This window comes from Gigantopelta aegis, chromosome 2 (assembly GCF_016097555.1).
Source record: "Gigantopelta aegis isolate Gae_Host chromosome 2, Gae_host_genome, whole genome shotgun sequence".
Classification (NCBI taxonomy): Eukaryota; Metazoa; Mollusca; class Gastropoda; order Neomphalida; family Peltospiridae; genus Gigantopelta; species Gigantopelta aegis.
The window spans coordinates 37,225,213-37,242,441 of record NC_054700.1 but is presented as its reverse complement, the minus strand read 5'-3'; the positions used below and the strand labels follow the sequence as shown (position 1 = coordinate 37,242,441).

The window sequence follows — 17,229 nt, the reverse complement described above, 5'->3', positions numbered from 1 at the left end:
ACGTAGAAGTAAATATTATAATATACGATTATTAAACTAAAAGAAAACAACATGAAAGTAATATTTGTTTGGGGGGTGGTGGTTGTGGGGAGGGGTTTTTTGTTGTTGTTTTTTGGGGGGTTGGTGGTGGTGGTGTGTTTTTATTTCTCTTTTTGGGGAGGGGTGTGGGGTTTTTGGGGGGAGGGCGTTTTGTTTTGGGCTTTTTGAGGGGTTTTTTTTGGGGGGGGTGTCTGGTGATGGTGTTGGTGAATTTGATTTCTCTTTTTGGGGAGGTGGGTGTGGTTTTTGAGGGAGAGTGTTTTTTTGGGTTTTTTTTTGGGGGGGGGGTTGTTTTCTCTCTCTCTGTTTGGGTTTTTTTTTTTTCCTCCTTTTTTTTCTTTTTTTTTCTTCTTCTTTTTTTTTTTTTTTTGGGGGGGGGGGGGGGGGAACGGGGATATTTTTGTTGTTGGTTGGGTTTTTTTTGGTGGGGTGTTACTTATACATGCATAAATAGGACAACACGATTTTGCCGTCATAGAAAAATGTCAGGGATGGAAATGTAAAATATTTTTCCGGACTACGACTAGTATAGTTAATAAAAAAAAGATTGGGGCGGATACTGGGACACAAACCCAGTAACTACGAGTCTATCAATCGTTGTCGGTGTATGTTGGAATGAAAGACAAAATCAGTTAAATACGGACGAATATCTCATTACCCGTGTCACATTCCAAGGTCGACAAATACGTCAAAGTGTTTCATTGTCCACCACGATCGCTAATTATCCCCCCAGACGGGCAGGCCCCTCCCGTTTTCAAGCTGATCTTGCATAATGTATCGCCCGCTACGCGATGTAATAATAGCAACTGTGATAAATCGCCAAAGTAAATTTCACCTGTGAAAAGAAAGTCGAATGCATTGACACAAAAGGTGTTAACAACGTGTGATATTGCTAGCTGAGGTGTTAAACTCCGCATAAAAGATTAAATCTGCTTATGTGGTCGCCTCATCGAGCCCACCTGTGTCGGGTATTATTCCTCCCCATGTGAGCGCGCTCCCCAGCGTAAACCCACTTGTCAAAACGTTCAATGTTGATGGTAAGGCTGGGTATTGTTGGTATTATTCCTCCCCATGTGAGCGCGCACCCCAGCGTAAATTCACTTTCAATGTTGATGGCATTGTTCACATTAAACTTTGTGTTTCTCAAAATAGTATTTAAAAAAAAGAAGAAGAAGAAAAAGGAAAAGAAAAAAAGAAAACGTGTTCTGTTTTCAGCTTTACGCTACAGTTGTAGCTGATTGGAAATATATCGTTCAAAACAATTTCTGACATAAACGTCAGCGAAGCGAGAGTACGTAAATTTATGAGGTTCAGAAAGCGTAAAATGGAAATACATATCTATGTAGGTGTTTTTGAATGAACGCCTCTTATGCGGTCATACCACGTTGATGCACCAATTGTTGTTGATTCTGATTCGCCCCCGATACAATTTTGAAATATATATGACAACCTGCTAACGTAACCCCGTTAAATAGTCGTATTTGTAAGCGTTGTAACCAAAATATTATAGAAGATGAATTTCAATTCCTGGTCACTTGTAATTTCTATTCTGATTTAAGATTGAATTTATGGAATTTATAATAAGCCCTAACTTTTTTTAATTATTACTCGCTCTGGGTAAGAGCCGGTACCGGTACGCGAACCCAGTACCTACCACTCTTACGTCTGATGGCTTAACCACTACACCACCGAGGCCGGTATTTGATAGTATTATTTCTATTGGATATGTATGTAACAAACATATATCAGAATACGAAAAAAAGAAAGAAAGAAAGAAAGAAAGAGAAAGAAAGAAAGAAAGAGAAAGAAAGAAAGAAAGAAAGAAAGTTGGAAAGAGAAAGAAAGAAAGAAAGAAAAAATATTTTATTATAGTGTCACATGTTGTACATAAATCATGGTATGTACTACTCTGTCTGTGGGATAGTGCATATAAAAGATCCCTTGCTGCTAATCGAAAAGAGTAGCCCATGAAGTGGCGACAGCGGGTTTCCTCTCTTAATATCTGTGTGGTCCTTAACCATATGTCTGACGCCATATAACCATAAATAAAATGTGTTGAGTGTGTCGTTAAATAAAACATTTCTTTTTTTCCTTCTTCTAACTGCCTATCCTATGGTGATGACCTAGAGGTCAATGCCAAATGGTCCACTGAAATTAACACTATCGAAGCTGATTTCTACCTATGATGTTTACGTTACCTTGGCAAGTGCGAGTGCCAAATTATGTTTTCGTGGGTCAAAGACCATTGAGTATTTTTCTGTCCCAACAAGTGCCCCATGACTGGCACACCACATACCGTGGTATGTGCCTATCAGTCCAGGGAAAAGCACATTTAAAAAATCTCTTGCTGCTATTCGGTGTAAGTAGCCTGGTTTTCTCTCTTGCTAGACCTAAAATAAAGTTGTGTGTTTTAGAAAACGTGTCGAAAAACTAAGGTAAGGTAGATCGGCGCTCTTTCATTTTATGTTTGTTTGGTTGGTTGGTTGGTTGGTTGGTGGGTTGTTTGGCTGGTTGTTTTGGGGGTTTTCTTAAATTATTTATGTATGTATGTATGTATGTATGTATGTATGTATGTATGTATGTATGTATGTATGTAAGTATGTATGGGGGTTTTCTTAAATTATTTATTTATGTATGTATGTATGTATGTATGTATGTATGTATGTATGTATGTATTTATTTATTTATTTATTTATTTATTAAAGTACATTCTCCCTTGCGAGTCTAGTTAAAATGTTATGTATGTTCACCTAAGTAGTACTAAACCAGTCGCGTGAGCAGGAATGTTTCAAGGAGTGGGTCTAGACTGTGGCTAGCGAAGTTTATTGAGGAGCAGGTGGTTCGTAACATACTCCCTACCGAAATGTATTGGGGAAAAAAGAAAGTTTGCTTAAGCAGTGGGGAAGGGGAGGAAGTTCGACTCCCGAAACTCACTACCTGTACACGCGCCTGTGAAAAAAACAAAATTAGAAAAGAAAAAAACAAGAACATTTAAAAAAAAAAATAGGGTCGGCACTTTTTCTAAGTAGGGTCGGATTCCCAGAAACACACAAGTTCTTTTCACGCTTCATCTAGACCAATTAAACCAAAGAACAATAATTTTAAATGCTCTGGGGAGTCGGGGTTTTTTTCTTATTACTTTTTTTTTTTTTTAAGAGACTGAAACTTAGCTATAATGTTTAAGAGTCGAGTCATCTTCATTTAGACACAAGGTCCAAACACTGCTGTTTGTGTAGTTGACACATACATTAATTGTACATAGACACACTGGTGTATATTTCAGTACACCGTGTCACAGTTCACAGGGCGGTTCCAGACGCCTGTGAAGGAATTTATATCTCTCGACTGCTGAATCTCCCCCCCCCCCCCCCCCCACACACACACACTTAAATACGAGTCTGCTTAAAATCATAATTGGGGATAGTAATAACCCACAGAAACTGGGGTCTTCTGTAAGTAAACAAAAACGACAATTAATATTAAAAAGAACACTTTTTCGTATCTTTCCAGGGTATCTTCCTCTGACCCCCCCCCCCCCCCCCCCCCCCCCCCCCCCCCAAGGTCGGAACGCAGCCTAGTGGTAAAATCGGTGAGGCCATTGGACTATTTTTCGTTCCAGTCAGTGCATCATAGCTGGTATATATCAAAAGTCATGATATATGCCATCCTGTCTGTGGGATGGTGGATATAAAAGATGGCAAAAGGTAGCTGGTTTCCTCTCTATGAATATGTCACAATAATTACCATATTTTTTTACATCAAATAGCCGACGATTAATAATTCAATGTGCTCTAGTGGTGTCGTTAAAGTTTTTAATATCCAACCCACCCCTTCCTCCATTTAGGTACGGCCCTTGTTAGAAATCTACACAGATACCTACAGCCGATTCATTGTTATTGTTCTGCTCTTTCAATTACTACCGTGATTTGTCGCTGACATTTGATCGCGGCATTATCCAGCAATTTGTCTGCCTTCTAAAATAATACAATCATTATTACATCCGATTGTTTGACACCTGGCCGCCATTACATCTTCATTTCCCAACTGGTGTTTTTGACAAGCCAGTGATTGTCTTCCACTAAATATGATAGCTATGGCGCGCAGTGTCAATTTCACGTAATACGTTCCGGATTAGTCAATTACAAAGCACCGATCTCGCATTTGAACGAGCGTATTTAAAAGTCCGGTATCACGTGTCGCCCGCAACAAAGTCAGTTTAAAGAGAGTTGTGGACGTTATCTACCGCGTGTTAAAAGTTATCGACAACTATCGCGTATACAGTGTAAATCAGAAAAGATATACGTGTGTTTGTTTGTGTATGATTGATTTTGAAAAGTTAACACTGACAATGTTTTTAGTTGTTGGGTTTTTCTTTTTGGGTTTGTTTTTCGTTGGTTTCATTGTGTTGTTTTTTTAGTAGGAAGAAGAAATTTCTTTTCAAGTTGATTAACTGGTCGGATTTCTTTTCTTTTTTTAAATATTGGTTAGACTTAGCTGAAAGTTAAAGATTGTTTTGTTTAACGATACCACTAGAGTTCATTAATTATTAAACATCGGCTATTCAGGCGCGTATGTAGGGTTGGGTTTCGGTGGTCGATATCCCCCTCTCCTCCAACCCGCTCAAACATTTTTTTAAATACATTTTCCGGAGGAGCATGTCTCGAAACCCCACCCCACCCAATAAACTTCGCTCACCATAGTGTAGACCCCTTACCCATAAAAACGTCCTGCACACACGCCTTCTATTAAATATTTGTTAATTTTTAACAAAATGTCTGAGAGGCAACCCGCTACATATTTCAATTAGCAGAAAAGAATCTTTTATAGGCACTTTCCCCCAGACTGGATAGCACCTACCACGGCCTTTGATATACCATTTGCGGGGCACTGTGCTAGTGTCTACACCGAGATGCGAGTCATTTCATTTTACTTCCATTTATTTTCGTCCTTAGATCCAATTAAGCTTCAAGCACGCTGTCCTGGGCACGCACCTCAGCTATCTGGGCTTTCTATCCAGGAGTTGCTTGTGTTGGCGAGAGAGAAGTCGGTTAGTGACCAGGGCCCATATTTTCGAAGCCATCTTAGCCTACGAAATCGTGAAATCATCGTAAGCTATGACGTCACTATGGCGTGCGCTGTAGTGACGTCACAACCTACGACGGTTTTACGATTTCGTAGCGCTAAGATGGCTTCGAAAATAGGGCCCCAGGGCCCCGTTCCACGAAGTGACCTTAGCCCTAAGATTACCATAAGCGCATAGCTACCCTATGCACCTAAGTTGATCTTAGGGCTAAGATCGCTTCGTGGAACGGGGCCCAGACACCTATCCTTTGAGCCATTAAAACTGGTTGTGGCTGGGAGCCGATACCGGGATGCGATCCCAGTACCTACTGGTGGCTTAACGGCTACACCATCGAGCAGTGATCATTTGGAGGTAGTGTGATTACTAAGTTGATGTTTGTTAGTCTGTTTGTTTTTGTTTAACAACACCACTAGAGCACACTGATTTATTTAAAAATCAACTATTGGATGTCAAACATTTGGTAATTTTGACATATAGTCTGAGAGGAAACCCGCTACATTTTTCGATTAGTAACAAGGGATCTTTTATATGCACCATGTCACAGACAGGATAGCATATACCACGGCCTTTGATATACTAGTTGTGGTGCACTGGCTGGAACTAGAAATAGCCCATTAGTAGCAAAGGGTCTTTTATATATATCCACCATGCTACAGACAGGATCTGAATGGTGAAGGCCAATGTGTGCATTGTTTTCAGGTTCTTTAACATTTCTTGGTGGTGTTGCATTTTGCTTCTTGTTGTTCTAAAGTGTAGGAGATTTTGGCTTCTGTAGTGCATCGTTTTTACTGGCGATAAAATATCCTGTTGTACATATATGTTGCTTTTACTGATGTAAGATAATTAGAAATATAATGTTTAAATTCAATCTCTCTTTCTTTCTATCTTTCTTTCTTCCTTTTCTGTTAGCGGCGGGACGTAGGCCAGTGGTTAAGCGCTCGCTCGATGTGCGGTCGGTCTGGGATCGATCCCCGTCAGTGGGCCCATTGGGCTATTTCTCGTTCCAGCCAGTGCACCACGACTGGTTAGTATATCAAAGGCTGTGGTATGTACTACCCTGTCTGTGGGATGTCTGACGCCATGTAACCGTAAATAAAATGTGTTGAGTGCGTCGTTAAATAAAAATTTCTTTCTTTTCCTTTTCTGTTGACCCCAGAAATCTTTATTTTTCATGTACGAATATTCATTATTACTAGTCTAATGGACATTATAAAGTTTCAGTGTGCATATTATGTACAATTTCTAACCTATAACATGACTGTAAGGTAGTAATATCATTGGTTACTGAATGCCAAGTTCTAGCAAACTGTAAGAGATGTCTTGAGATTCAGTCAGCTATCATTGGTTACTGAATGTCAAGTTCTAGCAAACTGTAAGAGATGTCTTGAGATTCAATCAGCTATCATTGGTTACTGAATGGCAAATTCTGGAAAACTAGATTCAGTCAGCTATCAATGGTTACTGAATGTCAAGCACTAGCAAACTGTTATGGGTGTCTTGGGAGAAATTCGCTATACCATACAAACTACTCTTGAAAAAGCACCACGTGGGTATTTCATAAGCTCAGCTGATCAGATAGAAAGATTATATATAATAATAAAAAAATAATAATAAAAATATATATATATATATATATATATATATATATATATATACATACATATATATATTAGGGTGTCACTTGAATAGGCTACGTCTTTGTATAATGTTGTTATATGGTGAACATTTTCACAGCCTTTCAAGGGAGAATGCAATTAAAACTGGTGCTCTTCAGGCGCGAACACAGGGCAGACGGCAGATATTGTGTGGCTATTCTACACTTCATTACACACTGAGCGAGCCTTTCAAACACGGTCCTACTCGAACGAGCCCCCAAAGCCATTGCAATTCAGTAAATCTTTTCTCTGCCTAAAAAAAGCAATATGGCTGTTCCCATGTCGACATTCAAACGACGTCTTAGTGACGGAACGCACGTGAGCTGAGCAATGCGCGCGAGAGAGAGAGTCACTGTGACGTCGCTTCTCGGAAACCAATAGAAAGTGATTGATTGAAATGTCGAATTCACCCGAATAATGATTCCGTATTAATGCCGAGATGTGTCGAACAATGAAACTGCAATAACATGGGATTTGTTTGAATCTGGACAACGCTCACAATGGAGGTACTTGAAAACGAGCTGTAGAAAAATTTTCATTTTTAACTGTAGCGGATTTCTCATAGAATGGTGTGATTGAATGGCGCCGAGCTGTTTGTTCGCTGCCTCACGAAACGTAGTGTACAAAAGAAACGTATTATAGGCCCCGTATTGACAGCTATATAAGAAGCGTCGCGGCTCGGGTTTCCTTTCCAATGAGAAGCAAACTAGGATTAAACATTGACACATTTCGGGTGTTGCCAGCTCTCACATGTCGAAAAGAAGGATGGAGTAAAGAAGACGAATGCTATCTGACAAGAGAAGGTGAGAAAAAGTTTTCCTCTTCAGGACACATATCATCAAGTGTCTTCAAATGTTTACCCTTATAGACACTTTTCTTCTTTAAATAATTAACAGGTGTATTTTAATTAATTGGTGGGTCGAATTTTTGAAAGATGATAATAACAGATTTAGGGTAAAATGTTGGTTATGTCATTTCAGCACAGATCATCAAGTGTCTTCAAATGTTTACCCTTATAGATACTTTTCTTTTATATATATATATATATATATATATATATATATATATATATATATATATATATATATATATATATATATATATATATATAATTAACAGGTGTATTTTAATTAAATGGCGGGTTGAATTTTTTAAAGATGATAATAACAGATTTCAGGTGAATTGTTGGTAACGTCATTTTTGCAAACAGATTATCAAGTGTCTTCAAATATTTATCATTATAGATACTTTTCTTTTTTTATATAATTAACAGGTGTATTTTAATTAATTGGTGATAATAAATGGTTTCGAGTGAAATGTTGGTAACGTCATTTCAGCACACAGATCATTGTGTCTTCAAATATTTACACTTATATATTTACCCTTATAGATATTTTAAAAAATAATTAATAGTCGTATTTTAATTAATTGGTAGGTCGAATTTTTTAAAGATGATAACAACAGATTTAGGGTAAAATGTTGGTTGTGTCAATTTCTAGCAAACAGATCACCAAGTGTCTTTAAGTATTTACCTTTATATATACATTTTGAAAAATAATTTATAGTTGTGTTTTAATTAATTAACAGGTCAAATATCTGAAAGATGAGTATAACAGGTTTGGGAATTTTTTTTTTGGAAACTTTGTTTCTGTTTTTCATGGATGATTTTAAAAACCTTTTAAAAGTAACAGTGTCAAGGTCGTTGGTGTAGGGATTGGGGTGGGAAGAGCAGTCTCCTCAGTCGAGTCTATATTAAAATAATACAAAGTTTAATTATAAATTATATATAATATACTGATATACACCTACGATTAAAATATCTTCTGGGGTAGCTCGTGGCCTTGAGTTATCAATATGCCAATATGAATATTAAATAATAAAAAAGATATCTATCTATTAAGAGTTATTTATATTTACGATATCCAAAGTTCTATACCACAGGCCTGCTGAATTCTATATTTTATCAAAACACTTGGTAGAATACAGAATGAATGAACATTGGTAGATATAGGTACATAAGTATAACGGTATAGGCTATCCTGACAAACGAGTCAAAATGTAACTATAAAATATAATTAACTTATTAAAATTAATAAGAGTTATAGGAGTTTATAGGAGTTACATTAATGTTAGACGTTATTAATTGTGTTCACTGCAAACTTGTATTTCACACAAATAATTATTCTGACATTATGAAACGAGTTCAGTAAAATCCTGGATGATTAATTAGTAATATTTCACGTTTCAATAATATATTCACAAAAGTCTATTTCACAATAATATCTAAGTTCACTGAAATGGTATATTATTTAACACGAATACCCTAAGATCACTAAATTCATATCTTATTTCATATTAATATCCAAAGTTTAGTCATTCTTTTAGTGTTTAACACAGTTATCTCAAGTTCACTACCAATAAAAAGGGAACATGTGAATGTAGGATTAAATATTAAATATGAAACTCTTGTTGGATTAAAATACAAAAATATTAAATATTAAATATAAAATACAGAGATATTATGTGGAACTGGATGTCAATAACACAATTAACGTCTGATACAAGATATGAGGGATTTAAGTTAGTATTTGCTGTTGCTGTTGATGTGATCCCTTATTTCTTTTCATCAGTATACAGTCAAACCTGCTCTATTAGCCACTTGCATTAAGCAGCCAGTCCAGCCAACTGTGTTAAGAGACGACATTTCTATCGTCCCAGATCATCTACTACAGTGTAATCTGACCTGTATTAAGCACCCATCTGTGTTAAGAGGCCACATTTTTAACTCCTAAATATCTAATATAATACAAGCTAACCTGTATTAAGCAGCCACCTGCCTTAATAGACCACTTTTTATATGTATTTGCTGGTTGCTTAACACGGGTTTGATTGTATGTTACTAGTAATTCTCATTAGTGTACAAGGTTACCAAAAATATTATTTTAGTTCACATTCGTACCACGTTCAGTAAAGCTATATTATTTCAAATTAATATCCTGTTTATTAAAATTGTATATTAGTTCACATTAATATCCTAAGTTTATTAAATTGTATAATATTTCATATTAATATCCTAAGTTTATTAAATTATATTATTTTTGACATTTAATATCCTTTTTTTTTTAAATTGTATATTATTTCACATTAATATCCTAAGTTTATTGACTTGTATATTATTTCACATTTAATATCTAAAATTTATTAAAATTGTAAATTATTTCACATTAATAATCCTGTTTTATACATTCCATATTATTTTACATTAATACCCGATATTCAATTAATCTCACTAGGATCTCAAGTTCCAAATAATTATATAATATCACTAGTATTTCACATATTGTATTATCTGTATTATAATTCATATATTCCAATTAATATGACATTGTAATAAGCGGTATCGTAATTCACGTATTCCACTATGTCATAAGTAGTGTGATAATTAATAATATTCCATTTGTCATGAGCTGTATAATATACTCTATATACATGTACTCTACTATATATTTCAATAATGTCATTAATGATTTTTTTTTCAAGTTCAAGACACCTAGAGCACATTGATTAATTAATCATCAGCTATTAGATGTCAAACATTTGTCAAATCTGACACGTAATCATGAGAGGAAACCCGCTACATTCTTCCTAATGAAGCAAGGGGTCTTTTGTATGCACTTTCCCACAGACAGGAAAGCACATACCTCGCCCTTTTATATATATACCAGTTGTGGTGCATTGGCTAGGACGAGAAATAACCCAATGGGCCCACAGACAGGGATCGATCCTAAATGGACAGAGCATCAAGCGAGCGCTTTATCACCGGGCTACGTCCCGCTCCCTTCATTTTGAATTAATACACTATGAAACACAAAAATTATGAAGTTGTATTTAAAAGAAACATATTATGATTTGAATACAAATATAAAATTCAGTGGTAAAAAACTGGGGAACAAAGTCCTTGAGCCTCCTCCATTCTGATTTGGTTGGGGTTTTTTTTTTTTTTGTTATCGTTTGGGTCTTTTTAAATACATTGGGGGTTGATTTGTTTGTTTATTTGTGTGCTTGTTTAGTGGGGTTTTTTTTTGTTGTTGTTGTTGTTTATTGTTTTGTTTGGGTTTTTTCTTCCTTTTTATTGTTGTTGTTTTGTTTTTGTGTTGTTTGTTTTGTCTTCTGTTTTTTTTTCTCGTTTTTTTCTTGTTTTTTTTTTTGGGGGGGGGGGATATTTGTTTGTTTTAGGTGGATTTTCCATTTTACTTTTTAAATAAATTTTATTAAGGATTTAGCATGCTGTTCTTGTTACCCACCTCAATTTGACAGTGTTAAGTGAATAATATGAACCCAAGCTTCCACCCCCACCTCTACCCCCACTCCCAACCCCTAATCAAAAACAATACCTCATCCAAAAACTGCTCTCTCTCTCTCTCTCTCTCTCTCTCTCTCTCTCTCTCTCTCTCTCTGTGTGTGTGTGTGTGTGTGTTGTATGTGTATGTGTTTGTAATGTGTGTATGCAGTTTCCAATCAGTCTTGTTTTAGACGCACCTTTCTTTCCCTTATCACCTACTGCCACCCCACCCCCACCCCACCCCCATAAAAAAATCCTTCACTCCATCTACATTCTCACCAACCCCGTGACGGTCAGATAATCCTGAGAGATCTTTTTTTTTTTTTTTTTAAACTGAGCTTTACTGGACGGTCAAGGTTGTAAAATAATCGCAAGCTTGTTAGCAAATTGGCATCCGACGAGCCGCGCTGACCAAATAACCAAAGTGTACTTTATTCTTCTTCTCTACCCCTTACGCAAACAGGCAGATATCTTGAGTGTCCATCCCGCGGCTCATTAGCGCCACAAATTAACACGTCAGACGTGAAAACCCAGGAACCGGCGGTGCCACCAGCTTATTAAAGAAAAGCCGAGCGCAGCTGAAAGGTTATTCGCTTCTCACATCCAGAGGACTGAAAAGTATCTTTACAAAAGATTCGCCGGTCAAACAAGGTGCTGCTGCAGACGATCGTTTTGTCTCGCTGTTTGTCTATGTCCAGTTTTCTTCTCAGTTTCCGCGGCTTCTTTAACAATCGGCTGACGTGTTCTCCCCTTCGTCAGGACCCGGATCGAATTTCCCGCCTTGTCGGGAAGAATTCACCGTTACAGAATCCTAATTTTTTTTTTTAAAAACAAAAAAAATAATAATAAAAAACCCACCATTGACAATGACATGCAGGAAAACGTCTTTTGGGGTTAAAATTCACACTTTAGACATTGTGTTGGGCTCCTTTCCCCGAAAACAACGATATTCGATACACGCGGAAACAAGACCCAAAGATCAGACACAGATTGGTAGGCAAAAAGATATGTCGAGTAGAGGTAGTCTTGCTTACAACGGTCGTGTCTGCTGGAGTTGGTAAAGACATCGAACCCCGATGATTGTGGTTCGTCTGACCGTTTTGCTGACATCTTTACATCACACCGACCCCAAGCAGCTGGTACATTAATAATCTAACCAGGATACCGAGGTCGACCCATGGAGAGATGGGGCTAGAATTGCTTTCTAATGACAATACCATTTGCTTATGTACGATTCTGGATTCCTATGCCATGTTCCAGTTTTGAAACATTTTGTGGACTTGGCAGCAAGAAGTTTCTACCATATGAAAACGCCGGATACCTAGAGGCGGGCAGGCTTGGGTTTTGGTAGTGCCATGTGCTAACAAGATGCGCCTAACCAGCTAGGTCCTAATTAGTGCCGAGGAAAATTACTTCCATCCTTGCTTGTTGGGAGTCAAAGCCACATCTCAACAGAAGAAAAAAATCGCAATCCAGATGTGGACCTTTGGTTCTACGTTTGCGAATGATTCCAGCAGAGAGGTTTTTGTGTGTTTGAAACTGTAGCTTGATTAGTAGCCGTCAATCCCTTTTTTGAGCAGACGTCGATTTCGGTGTGTGAGACGTCAAAGTTCTGTGGACAGGCTTCGTCAACTTAATTTTGATTTGCACACTCAACGAAGTTTGGTTTGCACAAGTTAACGTAATTTTGATTTGCACATTCAACGCAGTTTGGTTTGCAGACGTCAAAGTACATATGTAGTTTGGTTTGCAAAAATCAATGTAGTTTGGTTTGCACACGTCAACGTAGTTTGATCAACAGATATCAAATTAGTTTGGTTTGCAGCATACTTTGATTATTTAACTGTCAACACATTTTAATTACATACGTCAACTCAGTTTGCTTATAGGCCTAAACGTCGACGCATTTTATTTGTGGATGCCAACAAATCTGTTTGATTTGCAGACGACATCATAGCAATATTTGCAGACGTCAATGTAGTTTAGTTTTCTGACATCTAGAATTTTGATTATAATTTCTAAACATCAACTCAAGTTTGGTTTATAACCGTCAATTGTAAATTAATTTGAGAGGTCATCGAAGGCCTGTACTCATTCTGGCGTCCAGCAGCAGCTGTGTGTGTACGGTTGTCAGTGTGTCAGTGTGTCTGTGTACTCGGTCTAGCACGATTATCTCGACTGGTGTTAACGTACTGACACAACGGTGTTGCGTACACACGAACTAAAAAGCCAGACAAATACACTGTTCTGAAATAAAAACCTGTACCCTAGTTATATAACTTATCAGACGGTTTCTTCTGTCCCACCTCTCTCTCTCTCTCTCTCTCTCTCTCTCACACACACTCACTCTTTTTTTTCCCTCTCAGTCTCCCGGCGAAAGTCAAAGAAAACATGTGTTAGACACTTACTGCCTGCCAAGATCGCATTTTCCTGTGAAAATAAAGCCCGCATACTTCACCATGTCTGCGACCAATTAATTAGCCCCCTTTCCACGCTCACAACTTCGCAGGGAAGTCGTATTTTAGGAACAGCACCTTGTGGCCCTCTCGTTGCTTCCCCGTCGCTGGATCGATCGACTCTGCGGATCATTCAAGGGTTAGAGTGTAAAGGAATCTACAGCTCCACTACGTAGGGCTATCAACCATTCAAGAGATCGCTGTTGGCGGGTTTATCGTCTGACGGGCCTATCTTTGTTACGATTCCGCTCCGTCGTCTGCTAGTGGCAGGACTGTTTTTGTAACGGTGCTATACGCTACATGGCTGTATAGTGTCGTCTGCTAGTGAGTGGACTATCATAGTAACGAAAATACACGTGCTGTGCTGTCTGCTTGGTGGTTGGACTATCTGTGTTGTGTCGTCTGCTAGTAACATGACTATTTTTGTAACGGTGCTATACGCTACATGACCCTATAGTGTCGTCTGCTATTGAGTGGACTATTATAGTAACGAAGATACTCTTGCTGTGACTTCTGCTTACTTATGGCTGGATTATCTCTGTAGGGGCGCTACATCTATCGTGTCGTCTGCTAGTGGCAGGACTGTAACGGTGCTAGATGCAACATGTATAGTGTCATCAGCTAGTGAGTGGACTATCATGGTAACGGCGATACACGTGCTGTGACGTCTGCTAATGGTTGGACTGTAAGGGTGCTACATCCAGTTGTGCGTCTGCTAGTGACAGGTATCTTCGTAACAGCTATATGTAACGTTTATGGTGTCGTCTGCTTCCTCCTATGCCGTTGTGTAACGGCCCGAGTGTAAATAAAGTCTTGTCTTGACAGTTATCTTTGTAACAGCTATACGCGACATGACTGTCTAGTGTCGTCTGCTAGTGAGTGGACTGTCATAGTAACGACGCTACAGCTATTGTGTCGTCTGCTTAGTGACGACTATCTCTGTAACGGTTCTAGGTCTACAACTGTCGTAGGATTATTGGTGTAACGGTTCTATTTTGTTATTGTCTGCTAACTGTTGGACTGTTTTCGTAACGGTTTTACGTCAATAGTGTCGTCTGCTACGACAACGACTATTTCCGTCACGGTTTTAGAACCTCTTCTACTGAAATAGGATTATCTTTGGAACGGTTCTACGTGTTTAACGTCTGCTAATTGCTAGACTGTTTTTGTACCTTGTCGTCTGCTAGAACGAGAACTATCTCTATAACTGTTCTACCTCTACACTGACGTCTGCTAGCGAGCTGGACTATCTTCGTAACGGTTCTGTCGTCTGCTAAAGTGGTTTTGTCGGATAATAAAATCACTTCACGCAAAATCAAATTTGTTCAGCATGAGGGAAGTAAAACAATGGTGGGATATGTGAAATGTCCCTGGCATCTTCTGCAACGCGGTGAGTATAATTATTAATTAATTGTCTGGTTTTGAAATCAAAACGTGCAAGTTTGTCTGGATCCTGATTTATAAGATTTTATAATTTGTTATCTTTCTAAAATCAAATCTTGTTATTGGCGTACTCTTGGTTTTAAGTTTAGCTATGGCTTTGGCTTGTGTTTGTCTGTGCATACATTCGTCTGTCTGTCTGCTTGTTTGCCAGTCTACCTGTCTGTGTGTGTATGTATGTATTGATGTATGTATGTATGTATGTATGTATGTTACATTGTATGTATGTATGTATTTATGTATGTATGTATGTATGGATCGATCGATCGATCGATCGATCGATGGGTATATGTATGTATGTATGTAGGTAGGTAGGGTGGTGTATATATGTAGGTAGGTAGATAGGTACCTAGGTAGGTAGGAATGTGTACATATGTAAGCAGGTAGATGTGTATGTATATAGGTAGGTGGGTAGGTTTATGTTTTTTGTAAGTAGGTATGGGTATGTGTATTATCATTTATCTGCATATACGTATGTGCATATATACGTCATGCATGTGCGTGTGCACGAGGTTTGTTTGTTACCAAACCCATCTACTTCAGAATATTCTCGACTGGCAACTCTATATAGTAACCTGGACATATTATACATTCTTTAAAAATCGTAAATTTGAGATGAGCGGCTCACGAGACGGACCGAGCATCACTTTAATTATTTGCGATGTTCCTGCTTCAGCAGTGACGCGATGGCTGTCAGAGGAGCAGTGTAAACTCCAACTGTCTATGAATGGGATAACGCGCTGTCACGTCCCATCGTACAAATCGCTTATCAGATGGAGTACGGAGCGTATGGTCGGTGCGCGTCATCACACTCGTTTCTGGGACGGGATGTACACGGTCGTAGGAATATTATTTGGAGTAGGTGGGTGGGGGGTCACAATCTCTAGTGGAGGGGGACACAGTCTCTGGTGGAGGGGGATACAGTCTCTAGTGGATGAGGACACAGTCTCTTGGGGATTGAGAGGGGCACAAGCTAGATTTTTATCTTTATTTTGTCATATAGAGTAGGACAAAACAAACGTAAATTTGTCGTCCTCAAGTAGGGGACATACGCCTCCGCCTCGCCCCTACCGCCGCTTCTTTCGGACCTGATGTAGCACTATGGGTGTAGAGCGATGGGTGGCAGGGTCGATCGGGTTGTGGGTTTTTTCCCATTTTAAACAGTACCCAACAAACAGTACATCAAAGGCTGGTGATATTCAAATGATCCATTTTAATCGACAATTGATTGGTAGAACCAATTCAGAAATTGTTAACTGTAATGTTCTTTTCAGTTTAGATGATGAATTAGATGTAAATATGCATGGGTAGGAGTTTGTTTTCATTTGTACATAACGAAAAAGCATTTAGATTTTGTCTATCACAATGAACACAGCAATACATGCATAGTCTATCTTAAGTTCATAATATTATAACCGATTGTATAATCGAAAGTTTATCGGCTGATGCAAATCGATTATAACCAATGATCGGTGATGAAATTACAACATATCCCCAACACTATCAAAGGCAGTGGTGTCTGCTTTCTGTCTATGGGAAAGTGTATAAAAGATCTCTTGCTGTTTTACCGGTAGTAGTAGTCTATGTGGTGATAGTGGGGTTGTCTCTCTATCTCTCCCTCTGTATGTCTGTGTGTCTGTGTGTGTGTGTGTGTGTGTGTGTGTCTGTATATATATATATATATATATATAGAGAGAGAGAGAGAGAGAGAGAGAGAGAGAGAGAGAGAGAGAGAGAGAGAGAGAGAGAGAGAGAGAGAGAGAGAGAGAGAGAGATAGATAGATATATATATATAGATATATCTCAGAACTGTCGAAATAACCGTAAGTCAGTCAACAAATATACATCTTTCAAAATAGGCCAGGCGCGTGTACAGGAAATGATGCAGGGGGGTCGGGTCGTGCTCATCCAGAAAATATACTGAACACCTTTTTGGGGGAGAAGACGGTTTGTTGTTTCTTTTACCGCCAACCCCTCCTCACTGCAAATGTGCCTGCCTGTGTACTGATGTGTCGTGAACCAAACAGGGGTAGGATTTAGCTCAGTCGATTGAGTGCTCGCTTGAGGTGCTTGCATCGCAGGATTGAACCACCTCGATTGATCCATTCAACTGATTGGGTTTTACTCGTTCCAACCAGTGCACCACAGCTGGTTAAAGGCCGTGGTATGTGCTTTCCTGTCCGTGCATTGCTGTATTTGGAAAAATGTTACGGA

The 17,229-nt window shown here is 38.4% G+C and overlaps 1 protein-coding gene across 1 annotated transcript in view; it reads left to right on the top strand.

Annotated features, from left to right (window-relative positions):
• Positions 1-7,313: 7,313 nt before the first annotated feature.
• LOC121384959 (RGM domain family member B-like) overlaps positions 7,314-17,229 on the top strand; it is a 37,571-nt gene continuing 27,655 nt past the window's right edge. Inside the window, exon 1 of the mRNA XM_041515464.1 lies at positions 7,314-7,580. Coding sequence (XP_041371398.1) covers positions 7,561-7,580 — 20 coding nt within the window. The 5' untranslated portion in view covers positions 7,314-7,560. The remainder of the gene's footprint in view (positions 7,581-17,229) is intronic.